The sequence below is a fragment of the Telopea speciosissima genome, chromosome 10 (genome assembly GCF_018873765.1).
Source record: "Telopea speciosissima isolate NSW1024214 ecotype Mountain lineage chromosome 10, Tspe_v1, whole genome shotgun sequence".
In the NCBI taxonomy this organism is placed as follows: Eukaryota; Viridiplantae; Streptophyta; class Magnoliopsida; order Proteales; family Proteaceae; genus Telopea; species Telopea speciosissima.
In genome coordinates this window covers 48211177-48228811 of record NC_057925.1, presented here as the reverse complement: position 1 = coordinate 48228811, position 17635 = coordinate 48211177, and the positions used below count along the sequence as shown (strand labels likewise).

Here is a 17635-nt window from a genome sequence, read left to right as displayed (position 1 = left end):
TCAACCTTCCCCTACCCCCTCTTCTATAGATATTAATTGATCCCATTTGTGTACAAGGATATCAAGTGTATCAAGAGCTCACTATGGGCCTATACAAGTTTCCATTACTTCATTTCCTGTTACCATTTATTTAATTTGTATTGGCTTATTACAACTCTTGCATTATTAATTTTTTGACAGTCTTTATCACTACAGTTAAACTAGATATTATGGAAGTGATTTGTGGCGAGCTTGTTTGTATGAAACATTTCACTAATGATGAATGCCTTAAGCCCATATCCAGTTTTGTAGGCAAAAGCATCTGAAAAAGAACATTAAGTGGCTACTGTGGATGCATTAAGATCCTTGATGTGAACCATGATTCCAAGCAATAATCATGCACTATGCATTTTTGATCTGTCGCTTCTTTTAATGAAAGCAGGTGGATTTACAGTATTAGTTGCAGCTTAATTAGGGTTGTCGATACGCCCAAACAAATTGATAATTCAGCTGGTGGAGCTGGATTCTTACACAGCAGATGCACTATGCAGTTGTACAAGGCTTTCTCTCAATCAAAAAGTCAGAATCAGTTGCAGTGTATATATTGATGCCTAAACTTTGTCAAAAGGTTTGGAAGCTCTTCTAGCTGTTTCTGTTCTGTTTGGCAGTACATATTGATGCCTAAACTTTGAAGACATGTCTGTTTCATAATCTTGTCATGAATTGATTTTTAATCTAATTAAACATCACCATGTACTGAAATAATGTTTTGAAACGTATATGAAAAGATTAGCTCTGTTTCAAGAAAAAGGATCATTGAAAATAGAAGGGGAAACAATCCAAATCAAGGCTTTATGTGAAGCTTATTCCTCAATAGAAATTGGGAATTAATATGAGTTGAGCCAAAATATAGACTCCCACAAGCTTGATTTACAAACCATTAACCCCAACCTGAACCAAGCATAAGATCTTGTTTACACCAAAGTCAGCCTCACAATTCATCAAAATTTTTAGCCCCATATTATCTAATCAGATTATTCTTAAACAAATATTGAAGTACTTGTAACTGCTCCCATAGATCTGTAAAAGTCTTCCAATTACTTCAAATAAATACAAACAAGATTTGTGGTTGTGTTTGGGGATCATTTGTTCAAAACTTGGACTCATTTTTGGTTTATTTAACTAATAACATAAATGAGTTTGAATGCTTGGTTTCGTTCTATCATAATGAGATAACTGACCAATCCAATATTCACCCTTAAATGCATTGACACCTAAATGATAAGATAAGGACATGTTAAACAGAGTTGTTGTGCAGTCACGGGACAATGATATTGTGGTGGCGCCACCAGGTGACATTGGTGGAACTTACGCTGATACGATGGGGCATTCGTCGTAGTCAAGTAAGGAAGCCCACGAAGAGGAAGAGGACAATGGTTATGCCAGAGAATGTGATTTTGATGATCACCATTGCTTCTCTTTTCTTGGGTTCTTTGATTTTGCCTATCTAAAGTTAAAAATGTTATTGTATTTCCATGTTGTTTTTTCTTTTGGGTAAATCAAAATATATTCAATTAGGCCCGAGGAATAGAAGGAAATCCCCTCACAAAAAGGGAGGGGAAAGCAAAAGAAAGAGGGAAAAGAAAAACAATACAAACAAAAACATTCTCATTGAAGCGTCTTCCGATGAGCTATTGAATCAGATATGAAGGTCCACTAATTAGCAATGAATCTATTTTGAGAGGTGTCCATGCAAGAGCTTTTGAAAGTTTGAATCTTTTCCTAAACATCAAAGGCTATTGCGTCTCAAATTTGACGGAAGTTTCTAGACTCCTGATACGATCATAGGCTTTAGGGTATTCTATTAATTGTTAAGGGTAGATGGGTAATTAGAAGATAAAGGTAGATGCGTAATTTCATTAGATAGGACTTTATATAGTAAGGGGATAGTGGTAAAAAGCATGAAGAAATATATCAAATCCTTCCTCTGTTCTTCTTCTTCTTCTTCAATCCCCCATTCTAGGAGGCTGCTCTCCTCGAAGTGGCATTTATCCTTTCCATTACAGTAATTTCCATAGCAGTTCAATACTTAATCGTATCAATGGTGCTTTCGTTGAGAGACTCGGCAACCCCCATGGCCGACGGACTCCGCCTCACTCCATTCTCCACCTCTGTCCATCGTCAATCTTCTAGGTTGGAACCGTTGGAATTCCCCCATTTTGATGGGGAACTTCCCTTCTGTTAGATATTCTTGGCTGAGGAGTTATTCTCCTACCATGGAACTTCCGACGACCTGCGTCTCTTTGTGTCTTCCGTTCATGTGGACGAACAGGCTCGACAATGGTTCCAACAAGTACATCGTTCCACACCGGTCACCACCTGGTCCACCTTCACCAAAGCTCTCACAAACAGATTCAGCCATTCTACTTCCCCACCAAATCCTGCTTCATCCACTTCTCCGTTGTTGCTTGACGATCTAACCTCAACCATGGCTCACGCCGATCTCCCATTCCCCTCGATTAACCCCATCGTCATCACCCCATCCGATCCCATAACCGAACCCACCGTCACAATTGACCCTTCTACAACCATTTCCACCGCCATACCCACCTACAACAGAGCATCCGTGGAGCAAGAAGGAGATTCCAGCACCGAGATAGTTGAATTTGACGTTGCTTCAGCAATTGTGGCAGCAGAGATCAATCATGCCTTCGTCGATCAAAATCCAATTGCGTTGAAGATCGTTGCAGCCTTCATGGACGAGATTACAGATCAGCAGGAACCTAGAAACGATGTCATCATCGATCGTGGAAACCAGGTCCTCGACGATGCAACCATGGAGCAACATGATGATGATTCCAGCACTGGATCGTTAGAAGCTCCATTGCAGGATTCAATGTTGTTGCAGGCTTCGCTGGATTTGTCGCTCACTGAACCAAATTTTTGGGTCAAGAGGGATGCCCTCAACCTGCTCGATTCAATGACTAGCTTGAACTCCTGCTTGCGTTTGTATTCTGATTGCGATACAAAAGAAGAAAAGTTGTTTTGGGCTTTACCCGATTGGCTTCAGGATATGACTAGTTCCATTGGTTCGTTTCTTCCTTGGCTCCCTCTATCTCCCTCCGAGTTAAATTCAACAACCGTTTTGGGTGTCCTCCACCAAATGCGCATGGTGGACTGGAACCCTTGACTGCCACCAGAGCCACCACCACCTCTACGCATATCCAGCTGCTGCCATCTCAGTTGTTGGACCAGCAAAGGTTCGGCCTATATAGACGCCATAGATTCCATTTTCAGTTTCTTCCCATTTCTTCTTTCTCAATTTCTATTCTCCATAAACCCACCTTACAGAACCGAAACCCACTGTCACTCTATCTTCTTCCTACATCAGATCACCAACCCTCTTAGTTTTACATCTCTAACCCATTTTCTCCATTTTTCTCAACCAAATCCATTGCTTCCATTTTTTCCAATTTTTGTTCTTCATTTCCCATTTTTGTTCTTCTTCATTTTCCCTCATCGATCCTAACACCATCTCAAATCCCACCAGTAACCCGTTCCAACATCTCCATTTGTCCTTTCTCCATTCCTCAGTGTCATAAGCAATTTTGTAAAACTGACCAGCATCCGGGAACATAAGATGAGGTTTGGAAACAGAGAGGGCACGAGGTGGTTCAGATCTCTGATTTCTGGTGACTGGAAAAACGTGCCGACCATGCTTGCCTTGTTTTTCGTTCTAGTGTCATCGATCTTTCAGATTTCACAATGGCTTACCCTATTGGTGCCATGGACTGCATCTTCAAAAAACGAAAGAAAATCCCTTGGAGTTACCGTTGTCTTCTCCGTAGAGAACCGTATCGGACCAGACCATGCTTGGTTTCATTTTGAATTGCATGCAGCTACTTTTCCATTACCTGTTTGTGCTAATGTCGAGCTAACCACGTGCTTTAAGCCTCTTGATCCAGGCGGTTATCAAAACCCCATGATGGGAATGACGACGTTGCTCTTTCGCTTTAGAGCATTGGAATCGCAGAAATATGAAGAAGATTTGATGTGCTTGAGAACAGGTGCCTATAATGGTATACTTGAGATTTTAAGAAGGATGAAGCACGATGAAGTGATACACTCGGCGTTGTTTGATTCACTGGATGCAAGTTGTGGAGAAGACAACATGGGGAGACACGTTGTGGAACAGCCGCTGGCTCACTTTCTAAGGGCAAATGTCCAAGTCCCTGATGCTCAGTTCATAAGCCTGGATACCGTGTCGTTAATTGGCATAATTGTGAAGGCTGCAAGCACAACCAAGACGCACAAGAGGAACGAGACCGAGATCGACAAGGCTGAGACCAAGCGGCGAAACGAGGCTGATTTGTCACCCCACAAGGGTTGCCCAGACGCACAGTTTCAAGCTTTTGATTCTGTGTTTGCCACCCCACAAGGACTGCCACCTACACGTGTACCTAATTGTCTCGTGCCGACATGGGCGTGCAGCTTATATCTATCTGTCGACAGGGACTTACGACTGACAACCCTCTCAACATTTCAATCCGGGTTGGCAATGGCAATGCTGATCAGCACTCTCGTGAGAATGTTGTCATCAAGCTGCCGATTAGGGTACGATTGGTGTTCGATCGTGGGAAGATATGTTTACTGTGTGTCAGTTTTATGCAACTGAACCTTAAGGACAAGGTTCTTGTGAAGCGGATGGCAATGATACGCAATGATACGATCATAGGCTTTAGGGTATTTTATTAGAAGATAAAGGTAGATGGGTAATTAGAAGATAAAGGTAGATGGGTAATTTCATTATATAGGACTTTATTTAGTAAGGGAATCATGGTAATGAGCATGAAGAAATATATCAAATCCTTCCTCTATTCTTCTTCTTCTTCTACAATCCCCCATTCTAGGAGGCTGCCCCCCTTGAAGTGGCATTTATCCTTTCCATTACAGCAATTTTCATAGCAGTCTGATACTTAATCGTATCAACTCCCGACTCCAACATATGAAATCTCTTTCCATCCAAATACAGAGAGAGAATTTGACTGATTTCCACTCTATCCAGCTCCCCAATCCTCCTTGTGTTTTCCAAGTTTTCGTTCTTCTTTACACATTATATTCAATAGTGACATCAAAACAATTTCAAACATTTAGACCAAAATCTCAATCACCCAAAGTATATGAATTTTGATTTGGATTTTGATGTGCCACACAACTACAATGAGATTTCTTCATTCACAAGAAACTCTCATTCCCATCACTCCTGTCGAATACTAGTCCACGTTGCAAGTAACTTAAGATCATTAATGGTTTTTACCTTTTTCTTCTCTTCTTCTTTTAGTCTGACTCTTCTTTTTTAATTCATAAAATGGTGACATGTGTTTATCATGCTGCTACGTGTTGAACATATGTCTATCATGATTACATGTTGACCACATGTCTATCATGCAACGTTTATCATGGTTGCATGTTGACCACATGTCTATTATGTTGTTGCATGTTGATTATATGTCTGTCATGATTGCTAGCAACTCATAGTTGCCTGTTGACCACATGTCTATCATGTTATCATGTTGTTGCATGTTGATCATATGTCTATCATGGTTGCTAACTAGCAACTCATAGTTGCATATTGACCATATGTCTAGCAACTCATGGTTGGATGTCATGTTGACCATATGTCTATCATGGGTGCAACTAGCAATCCATGGTTGCATGTTGACTACATATTTATCATGTTTCATGTTGACCATATGTCTATCATGCAACGTTTATCATGTTGTTGTATGTTGACCATATGTCTATCATGATTGCTAGCTAGCAACCCATGGTTGCATGTTGACCACTTGTCTATCATGCTGTTGCATGTTGACCACATGGTTGCATGTTGACCACATGTCTATCATGTTGTTGCAAGTTGACCATATGTCTATCATAGTTACTAGCAACTCATGGTTGCATGTTGATCATATGTCTACATATGTCTATCGTGTTGTTGCATGTTGACCATATGTCTATCATGGTTGCTAACAACTTACAGTTTCATGTTGATCACATGTCTATCATGTTGTTGCATGTTGACTATACACAATCCACCTTGGTCACTCCAGATTAATGGGAATCAGTATTGGCCGACTATTCAATTTCAATTTGAAAACCCTCAAGATATAAAGAAGAGAAGGGTTTTTTATAATAATGGGACAAACTCGCCACCTGAACGTAATTAATTTACCACGAAGGATGAAGGTGGCATTATATGATTGCGTTGGGCCAGATTTCACCCTGAGACTATACTGAATTTTGGATAAAGTAAAACCCTAACTTGAAAAGAGATATATAGTGTAGATACTGATTGGTGTCTTGAGTAATGGAGTGGGTTTGGTCAAGAGTTACTTAACTGTGAGTTGTAGACATTCATCTTCAAGAGGTAGAAAATCTGATATAATGGGAATGAGATAATCTGACAAAGACGAAACCCATAACCCAGGATGTGGGTAATACAAAGCCTAGGTGGCCTACTGGTTTTCTGGTTGGGTGCAACCTTAGTTGGATATACTTGATTAAATCCCTAAAATGATAGATTTAATTTCATTTGAAAAGTATATCTCAAAATAATTATTTAAGTAATAATATAATTTAAATGTTTTTGTGAACAATTATAAATTGACATCAAGTTCGAAATTTCATCTAATCACAATCAAAATTCTCTCAAGATATTTTCCCTGATTGGGATGTGGTTCCCATGTTGAGCATCTATTTGATTCATAGAAGAACAATGTAAATTCAACACACCAACACATAATTAGGATAGATATCAATACATCAAAACGCATAAGGTCCAACTATAATGGTAAAGACCTCTCAGATATGGGAACAAAATAATTATCATAGGATCTTGTTGCTAGACAATTGACAGTGATTCTTGTAAAACTCTCAGAGTGATCCAATCCGATACACATACGATATAAGTACTCATATTTATATTTTAGAATCACATTCTTAAAATATATAATGTGAAAACCTGGGGGAATGCATTGAAAAAGTGCAGGTGGAATCCAATAGTCTCAAGTTGGTCAACCTTGTCCAAAACCATCATAAGCCCAACCCATTTGATGTCTCTCCAAGTGTTGAGGATATTCGCCATTTGTCCTCTTACTTTATGGATTTCTCGATTACCCATATTTTTAGGGAGATTAATAACGTCGTTGACTCCTTAGCCCGGAAGGCCCTGTCTTGTACGTGTGAGACAGTTTGGCCGATATCCACTCATTGGATCCAAGACTTGTGTAATTTGGATTCTATGGCTGTAACACGCTCTCTATCTCAGTAAATGCTTCTCATACCCAAAAAAAAAATGTGAAAATCATATGAACAAAATGCCTATTCCTGCCCCTAGTTGTAAATACTTTTAGGTTAAGATTTATGAACAACAATTATCTATGATATCATACAAATGATTAAAGATAAAGCCATATAAAATTAAATTTGATAGACACTTTAAACTCCCTTCTCTGTCCGACGTTTGAAATGGACACATTATCTATCCACGTGGCATAATATATGCCTTGTGATTTTTGAAAATAATAGCCTTCTGTGATACTAATAATTTGCCTAATAATAGACGTAAAATTGAGGACACAGAAAAGGAAAAAAAAGTTATTCTTAAGTCACAATAAACTTGACACGTACGTGTATTTATGACTCCAATACAAACGTGTCTTGGGACATTACGATTTATGACTCCTCCATGAAATAGGAGGCACCTCAAACGAGAAATTAAAATTATTTCCAAAGAAAGTTGGAAAATTAGAATTTTTTTAAACTCGACTTGCCCTTTTCAAAACTTCATGAGTTGGCAACTCACAATTTTTTCTTATTTATTAATATCTTCATTATTCTCCTTCGAGTGAGGAGAGATTGAAGCTATGGTTGCTTAACAAAATCACGGGTGAGAAGAAAAGGAGGAGCTAATATTGATAGCAACAAACAAGGATTTTAGGGTTTTATGTAGTTGTATACCAAACTTATAGTCTTTGAATAATATATGACCTAGTAGAAAAAAGACTCGATGAGTTTAACAGTACTCGGGCCAAAACATTGAACTAATAAAGATTTCGATTGACTTGGACCTAGTTTAGTCATTTGATAAACATGAGCGAGAGTCTTTGTGATTCCCGAGTCTTGACAAGGTTTCATGTTTTTTTTATTAGACTTTGGTGACTTGCCTGAGTCAAAACCTGGTTTTTCTACTATATTTCCAAAAGGAAAATGATCTCATGATAGCATCATCGAAAGGCAATTCACCAATCATTCCATGAGCTGAAAAAAAGTATGCAGTGTATAGGGTAATTAAATGGCAAAAGTATCATTGAACGGGTATGTCAAGGGACTTTTTTGGTTGAGCTGACTTAATTTTGCCACATAGAGGGTGATTTGATACCTATCATCGTTGGATATGTAGGGAATGATCTAAATTAGCCACATTTAAAATGTTAAATCAAAATTCAATCATTTACTCTCCTTGTAAAAGGATGATACCTTTCAGTGGTGGTCTATACTCTATACACTACTTTGGTGGTCCTTTTTTTTCAATACTTTATCGTGTGATTTGACAAACTTTGTTTAAACTGAAACACAACATCTGAGTAAAGGACACTCGAGTTTACAAAAGAAAGGATTGTCGAGATAATTAGACTATAATTAAATTGGGAAAGGGTTTCACGAGCAAAGTGACGTAGAGAAGCACACCAATAAGATACAACAAAAGGATTCAAACATAAAGTAAAATAGAACAAGATCATTTCATGTGAAGAAGAGAGAGAGAAAGATAGAAACAGAGATATTAAGTTGGGGATGGGGAGGGGGTCACGTGAATCACTGCCCCCATTAAAAGTAATAAGGGAATTTCAATAATTACACTCCATAGGTAATCCAGAATGCTTCAAACTAATTTCAACCCCTCTTAGAGATAGAGAGGGACGCCTTAATCTATCCCAAAATTTTTTAATGCTTAAAAAAAAAAAAAAAAAAAAAAAAGTGAACAAAAGAGGATTTGATAATACAATTCTTTTTTTAAGCTCATTTGTTCTCTCTCTCTCTCTCTCTCTCTCTCTTCCCCACATATCAGTTCTAATGGGATGTGAAGTTCTAAAGCTCCACACTTCAGACTCGTTTTATGGCTTCTCATCCTCCTCCCCCTCTGTCATCGATATTGATCCTTTAATTGCCACTTGCCCGTGTAAAGATGAAAAAGAAAGAATACGTTTTTCTCTCTGCTTCGCTCTTAAAGCTTTCAAATCAGTTTCAGTATGTTCAGGTCTGAATAATCACCTCTTCAACTCCTATTTTCTCTCTCCAGAGTCCTCTCTGTTGTTGAACTGAGGTGCCTTATTTTGTTTCCTAGATGGGTTTTGCCAACAAATGCATGGAAGGTTTTTCTTTATGCTGGTAGGGCTTCCGAGCTGAAAACCCAGTTGTTCTTTTTTTTTTTTTTTTTTTTTTTTTCTTTTGACTGGGGTTTTGGTTTTAGAACCCTAAAGCTTCTTTCTGATCTTGATTGGAATTGTTTCGTAGTCAGTTCTGTATTACTAGTGATTCTTCTAGTTTAATCTGGTGGTCCTGGAGAATCAGTTCTGTTTCTTAGGTTTTTCCAACTGGGGCCAGTTTTTATTTAACGTTCCTCCTCTGATCCTTGAGCACCCATAGGGTTTTCATTCTTTCCGCTAATTCCTGCCCTCTCTTGGTCAAGTTTCGTGGAAGGTGTGATCCTCCCTTTGAGGCAGATTCTAGCTTTTTGGGCTGGATTTTTGACATCTGATCGCTCTTTTGTTGGTGTATGAGGTTCGGGTTTCTGTGGGATTAGGATTTTTTCGCTGCTCTCCGACAAGATGTCCACAGATGTTCATAGTTTCGTGGAATGGAAAGAGCAGTTTGTTTCGCAGGAGCGCGGTAATCGTATAGTTCACTATTTCTTGAAGAATGCTGCCGGGGATTCAGTCCTTGCGGTCGTGGGTACGGAGAGGAGTCTTAGGCACATGATCTATGTTGTTGCGGAGGAGTTCTTACAGTCTCATGGGTCTGAGAAATCCATCAATGCGGGCTTCAAATGGAGATCAAGGAGAGAGGTTGTCGACTGGCTCACGTCGTTGCTCTCGAAGTATCAAACTCCGCTTGATTATTCAAGTATGTACTGCATAATTCAGTTTAATCGGAACTTCTAATTTCGTTTTGTTTTGTGGGTTTTACTTGTTTATTTGTGGAGTTCCATGGTTTCTAGCATCTCGCAGATTGTCCTTCACTTGAGCCATCGCTTATTGTTGTATTTTATAATTTTCTTTACCTATATTTGGTTTTGTGAATTTTACTTGGAAGACTCTTAATTGTACCCGAACTTGGGGACAGAGACCTAAAAATTCATGACTAAATAGAAAGTAGACATTTATGCATTTTAATGAGGCTGTGGGCGTACAACTCTGTTGTTGAAATCAACAAAGGACTACCAAAGTTGGTTGTTCTAATTCCCTAAGGCCCCGTTTGTTTTAGGTGGTTTTGATGGGTTGGGAAAGTTGCCATACTTTCCCAGAAACATGGGTTTTTTGCATACGCTTGGATATACAGGGTGGGAAACTTAGCAGACAGAATTAGAATGTCAGAAAACCTTGCAGTAGCGGTGTTGAAGGAGATGGATTTGGTTCCACTGCAGTGGATGGAAAACGGATTGAATTCACAAGTGGCTGCTCTTTCGTCTTGGTTCGATAGCTCGCCTGGAATACAAGAGCAACAAGAGAATCAGAACTGGAATAATGTGACAGAAGCACTGACACCCATTTGGTTCCACTTCGATTTTTTATTTATTTCTGCAACCAGGTACTCCGGTAAGGATCTGATCACTAGGAATTACTTTATAATCTGGTGATAAACATGTGAATGTAGCAAGTATAAAAAATTTCGTTGCTGCTGATAGTGCCATTGAGTTCTAGAGTGGAATTCTCTCTTCGTCTGGTATTCGATTTTCTAACCTACGAACCCCCAACAGACCAGCATGTTTGTATTTTAAAATATGGCAAGTTTAACAAACGGAGTACCTGATTGCGGAAATAAAATGTGGCAAGTTTTGCTTTTACCTGTGAAGAGATTAAGAAGAATGAAATGTTGATATAGTTGCGAGAGTAGTAATTGCAGATTTTAAACTTACCTTTTATCTATTTTCCATAAATTAGGGTTTGCAGAAAAGAATAACACACACACTCTCTCTCTATATATTTATATGTACTCACACCCTCTGCAAATCCCCAGTGGAAGATAATTTTGAGAGAGAGAATCCCTGCAAATCTAGGATGATTTTCAGAGAAGAGAACTGGCATTGAATCCTTTGACGATCTGCTCAGTCGAGCAATCTGCATCTTCCCTTGGTGTTCCAGATCTCTAACGACTATCTCCAAGGCATTCAAGAGGTAATCGTCTCCTTCTCACTCTCTCTCTCTCTCTCTCTCTCTCTCTCTCTACCCCTTCTTTAGTGAGAGCATTCTAGAACATTCTTCGCGTAACAAACAAACGACTCATTGGAATGGTAAACTTCACCTCCATTTTACCTTTCTTGTCGTTTACCCCATCACCAGGTGGGTCCCATACCCACAAGAATCCCACCCCATAGTCCCACCCCATAGTCCCCGTGAAACAAACAAGGCCTAAGGTTCCATCTGGTTGCAAGTAAAAGGAAGGGAAATAATCTTTGAAAATAAAAAGGGAAGTATTGTAATTGCGATTGTGTAATCAAACTGAGAGCGGGCCATGGTGCAACGGTAAAGGATGCTCCATTGTGATCAAGTGGTCATGGGTTCGAGTCTGGAAACAGCCTCTCTGCGAAAGCAGGGGTAAGGCTGCATACGTTATAATCTTCCCCAAATCCCTTAGTGGCGGGAGCCTCGTGCACTGGGTACACCCTTTATTGTGTAATCTAGCTAAAACTCTTACTATATTTAGTAAGTATACTTTTTAGATGTAATCTTTATTTTATTGTTCACATCAATTGATGTGAATTGATTGCAAAGTAAAAGGAAATTAATAGCCAAATTTGGAATGTCTTAAAAGTAGCTACACAATCATGTGATGTAATGACATTAAAATTCTCCTTATTAGTATTGATTTGATATCACTTCCTTTTGGTTTACTTCTCTTGGAACCAAACTAATGTAAAGCTAGGACTCAAGGAACCTGTTCGCTACTGTTTCACCTAAAAGCTCGAACCGTTAGGGAAGGGCAGTGTCAATGTATACATCAACAATCCCCCGTACGTGCAGGCCAAGTCCCCATGGTCCTTGCACGTGAAGTTCACGCAGCACCAAGGGAGAAGAAATGTCGGGAAAAATCTTCCGATGCACTTCCCAGGAGTCGAACACTCGACCTAACTGCTCTGATACCATGTTAACTACCGTTTCACCTAAAAGCTCGAATTGTTAGGGAAGGGCAGCGTCAATGTATACACCAACAGAACCTGACCCCAAGTAGGATCTTATTATAGCGATATCAAACCATTAGATGAACATGAAGTCACCATCAAAGGGAGGCTATATTTTTTGTAATTGACTGCCAAAATTGTAACACAGGTTGGTCACTAGAATGCAGCTCGAGGGGTCTGAAAATCTCAGCAAGACATCACGGAAAACAGAACCACAAGGTATCTTCTTGTCTCCTTCAGTCAGCAACTGATGGCAAGCAAGGAATCAAACCAGTAATACCGCAGGGTATAATATAAAAGGGAGAGAGATAGGCACACTGCTCGTGTGCGGTAAGTTAGTAGGCGGCACCAATGGGGGCATGGGACGGAGCATCATAGAGGAGGGGCAGGGGATCATTTCAAAGGGGGGGGGAAGAGAGATAGACACAGAGTGCTGGGTTATAGTACACCGGCGATGTGCCCAGCCTGTTTTATGTGGATCCGAGGTTCGAAAACCCTATTTGGATTGCTTATGAGCCCTACCCAGATATCAAATGCCAAGTTGCAAGGAAGGAAGGGTAAATTTGTAATAAACTGGAATTTCTAAGGGTTAAATTGGTAGGTAAAAAGAGAGGACCTAAGAGGGATCAGCATTTATTTGTCAAGGGAAGACTTGGAAGCAATTATATGGTATGGAACAAAGCAGAATTAGCATACAAGTGAGGGGTAAATTTGAAACTCAGCCATTAAGAGGGATTAAAACCAATATATCGTGGATCGATCTTCAACCTCGTGATGGGGCTTTTACGGTAGACCAGATCTACTTCGAATAGGAAATTTCAATCGATAGAGTCCCTTTCAATCTGAAATTTCAGGTAGGACTTCGTAACTCTCAGGCCTCTTAAGATTATCCAAGCACGGCCTCAAACTTAAGTGTTACTTGACTAAAATGAGTTTCAAGCAGGGGAGAATTGATGTAGAAGTCACCTAAAGGGTTTATTTTAATGAAAATAATCTTTGGGTTGGGTTATGTATGTGTTGGGCCTTTGATCCCGTGGGTTTTCTTTGTAATGAGCTACTTTAATGGGAAGAAAGTAGGAAAACGGAATTTACTTCATTAGTGTAGTTATAGTCTTGTTTTTAGCAAGTTACTTTCATTATTTTAGTTTCATAGTCAGTTTATGTTACCTTATTAATTAAGGATTAGTTTAGGCCTTTCCTTTTTAGTGTCTATTTTTTAGTCTTATATATAAGTTTGTACGGGGCTACATTTTTTTTTGATAGTTATGCCCCAAGGAGAGTTGAACTCATGACCTCTTACTTGTGAGGTGTTGGTCTTTGTCAACTGAGCAACCCCCTTGCGGTTTTTAAGGGGCTACAGCCTTGTACACGAATTTGATTTATGAGATTGAGGAAAAAAAAAAAAAAAAACATAGCTTTGTGCTTTGATTTGTGAGAGAGTATGGTGAGATGCTATTGGTAAGAGAAGACCAAAATACGGTGTGAGGCCATGGGTGAGAGACCCGAGTCTGGGTGAGACTACCCTATCTTCAATTTCTTGTTTTTTTATTGTTCTGAAATTTCCTGCAAATCTGAGAACCGATTGAAAAGCGTTGTACTGTTGTTGGACCTGAAGTTTGTGATCCTCGTGTGGATTGGTTATCACTTCATTCACTTGTGACTGGTCTACATTACCCAAAGTCAGTTTTTCTCAAGTCGTTGGCTGCTGAAATCCAGCAGCTATCCCTTATAATAATTAATCAATTACAACAATTGGATCCTTCCTTGCGTGGAAAGGATCCCCCCTACAGGCTAGACATTATCTTAACTGGGAACTAATTACAAATAAAATCCAATCTATCTAGTTAACTAAAATAGAAAGAGTTCTAGGAATAAAAAATTACTAATTATATGAACTAGTCTATAAAATAGAAATTAGCTTTAGCCAATGAAATCCCCCACGCAAGGAACAAAACTTCCTTAAAATGTAGCACTAATATAAGCTCTCAATTCTTCTATACACTTCTCCACGTATTGACCATGGGCTGACTTGAATATTTTGGAAATTAATCCCCTTCAATTGCTGGCCGATAGCTAATATCTTTCCCAAATAAGCTGGGTCGACCGGGGGGGGGGGGGGTGATGAACCTGGACAGGTTGTTGTTCTCTTCTCTCAACCACCATCGATCTACATCAATGCTCCCTATCTTGAAAAAAACTCATCCACGAGTTTGGTAGAGACACCCAGCGTGGTAAGCACTACTCAATTGCTCCCTATCTTGAAAAAATCAAAAGATGCTTGGAATCTTGTCCGGATTAGAAGTGATCTAGCTCCTTGGAGAAAGCTTGTCTGGTTCAAAGGCCACACATCCCTCGGCATAGCTTCACTGTTTGGCATGTCTTCAACAACTGTCTCCCAACGTAGTCCTTCCTTCGCCACCGTCAGATCCCAGTTTCCCCTTCGTGTAGTCTTTGTTGGAACGCAACGGAAGACGCGGCCCATCTCTTCTTTGATTGCCCGCTTTCCTCGGCTATTTGGAAGGGAATCCTAGGCAAATGCTGGCCTCACAGTCGAAGAATCCTTCCCTTCTCTAGGGAATGGTTGTAGATTGATATGACTTTCTCGGGCTCTTCGTTATGCGACATAGTTGGTAAACTTGCTTTTTGTGCTACCATCAACCAAATTTGGATGGAGCGTAACATTAGGAGATGGACATCCAACTCCAGGATTGTTGGCCAGATTTGGGACTCCATCTCCTTCGACATCAAAGGAAAACTCACAAATGTAACTTCCCGTTGTATTGATTCCCCAAGGAACAGACATATTGTTGTCTCCTGGGATCTGCTCCTCTCTTCCCTCCAGCCGACCTCCTCCTTTGTTTGAGGATGTGTTAGCTAGTCTTTTGTTTCTCTCCCCCCCCCCCCTTTTTTTGGGGCCTCTGTGGCTTCTTTCTCTTTGGTATTATAATTCTTTTTTCACCCAAAAAAAAGGTAAGCACTACTCAATTTTTTTTTTTTGGGGAGGGGGGGGGGGTAAGTGAGGTGAGTCATGTTGGGACTTGTGGCCATCATCCCACCCTCCAGCTGGGATCCACAAATCGAATAGAACTAATTATCTGGCATGGTCACAAGTGCCACAAACACCTTGTTGGCCCATGATGCCCTTGTCATGTCTTTTCTTCTCAACTCTATGGAACCTGTTATTAGTTCCAGTTTTATGTTGATGAATTCTGCAAAAGAACTCTAGGATGCTGTGAAACAGACTTATGCCTAGACGAGTAATTATGCTCAGATCTACAAGTTTCGTCGCCTAGTTTGCAACACCTCGTAGAAAGAACTCTTGCTGACTACCTATTATGCTACTTTGACTACTCTCTGGCAGCAACTGGATTTTATAATCCTGTACCGATGTTTTACACTGTTGATGCTCTCACCTTTCTTCAGGAGCAAGAAATGGAATGTGTGTATGACTTTCTTACGGTCTAAATCTAGAATATGACCATATCTGTATTCAGTATCAGTCGTGATACATTCCCTACATTACTTCAGGAACATAATATCCTTCGAGGATCAAGAACTCGGTGCCGACATTGGTTTTGACCAGCCAGAAACCGAAATTTCCCAGGTTTTGATCATATCTCGGTCAAAATATGTGCCTGTTTCTATCGTTGGTTAGGGGTGGGTGTGGTTAGGTTTTTGGAGAATAATGAATGGAGGAAAAAACTTGAAACAATGAGATTGGCTGGGCAGAATTGGATCAGCTTTGGATTGCATTCTCCAAGGGGGGCAGAGGGAGACTCGATCAAGTTTTGGAGGGTTTTCAATGGCTGGTTTAGGCTATACTGGTTGGGGATGGTCTAGAAGAGAAGAGAATGGCTAGGGTTTGGATCAGATTCAAACTTGTTGACGATGGTTACACCTTGATAACAGCTTGCTTCAATGTAGAACAGTAATGGAGCAATAATGAAGAACCAAAGAACCACCCGGGCTTCCCACCGCAAGGTGTCAATCGGATCAAACACCGATTATGTCAGCCTTGATCAAACACATGACAAAGATCTCTGCGAAGGAAGATAAAGTTGCAATCAGCAGCTTAATTTTAGTTTTCAAAATTGTGAGAGGTGAAGAAGAGCCTCCCACAAATTGTCTTTATTTGTAAGGCCTAAAGGCCAACTCCTATTCAGCCTAGGAGTGGGACCCCCCCTAGCCGACTCTATTACAAAAACAGCTCATCTCTCAAAACTGTGGGGAGGAGTGGGACCAAGGTTGTAGGTCTCGGTTTCCCCCTGGTTTTGCCCGGCCACGAAACCGAGTTCTGCCGAGATCTCGGCGAGTTGGTGTATTTTTTTTTGTCTTGATTTGGTGGTGGGTTTTGGTGGCCATATGGCCAAGATAGGTCCTGAAACTTGACATGTACCCTATTTTAGGCCTTCTAAACACAATGAAAACATTAGTTTTTACCAATTCAAACCCAAAATGGTACTTTGACTTCGGACCCTAGGTTGGTAGTCTACGACGTAGGTGAGCTCTACCCTAGGCTATTCCACACTATATTTAGAACACATAATTAAAGTAGAGGTGTAAAACAACTTAATTAAGCACTAGGAATTAAAAAACATCAAATCATATGTCATTTACGCATTAGGCATCATATTCATAATCATACATGGTGATGGTTCGACTGTTTGTTAATAATTGTTAAAAACTTGGAAAAAGACAGATTAAATGATGTTGAATCTTGATGTTCTTGAGATGCAATGCAGCTCCTCTCTTGATGTTGAAGCTTCAATCTTGACTCTCCAAGCAATAATCTTCAGTTGATGTGAGATTTGCCAAAAAAAAGCACAAAAACCTTCACTTAGAGGTGGTTTTCATTCACAAAAGAGCGAGAGGCGAGATTTCGGGTTGAGGTTGAAATCTCTCCAAGACAATGCCTTTTTATAGAACTGAGTCGAACCGAGATTGAGATATAACTCAAGATCTTGGCGAGATACCGAGATCTCGACTAAGATCTTGCACAAATCCTGTATCGCCTACCATCTCGTCTCGAGACTTCATGAAACCGAAATTTTTATGAGATCTTGTACTATGAGTGGGACACTTAAGTTGTGACATGACCACTAAAACAAATTACAAGAAATCTACTTAATTCACTTAAATTGAACCATTGGTTCAAACCAGCTCTGGACCGGTTCAATTTAAAACACAAAAACATGAAAA

General features: G+C 39.9%; 1 protein-coding gene across 2 annotated transcripts in view; it reads left to right on the top strand.

The window, feature by feature from the left end:
• LOC122641791 overlaps window positions 1–17635 on the top strand; it is a 31150-nt gene that overhangs the window by 6885 nt on the left and 6630 nt on the right. The window contains exon 2 of one of the 2 annotated variants that reach the window (XM_043835091.1): window positions 9509–10161. In XM_043835091.1, the coding sequence (XP_043691026.1) occupies window positions 9867–10161 (295 nt within the window). In that variant the 5' untranslated portion in view covers window positions 9509–9866. Of the gene's footprint in view, window positions 1–9484; window positions 10162–17635 lie in introns of those variants that run through there. The other variant, XM_043835092.1, reaches the window with a different exon arrangement.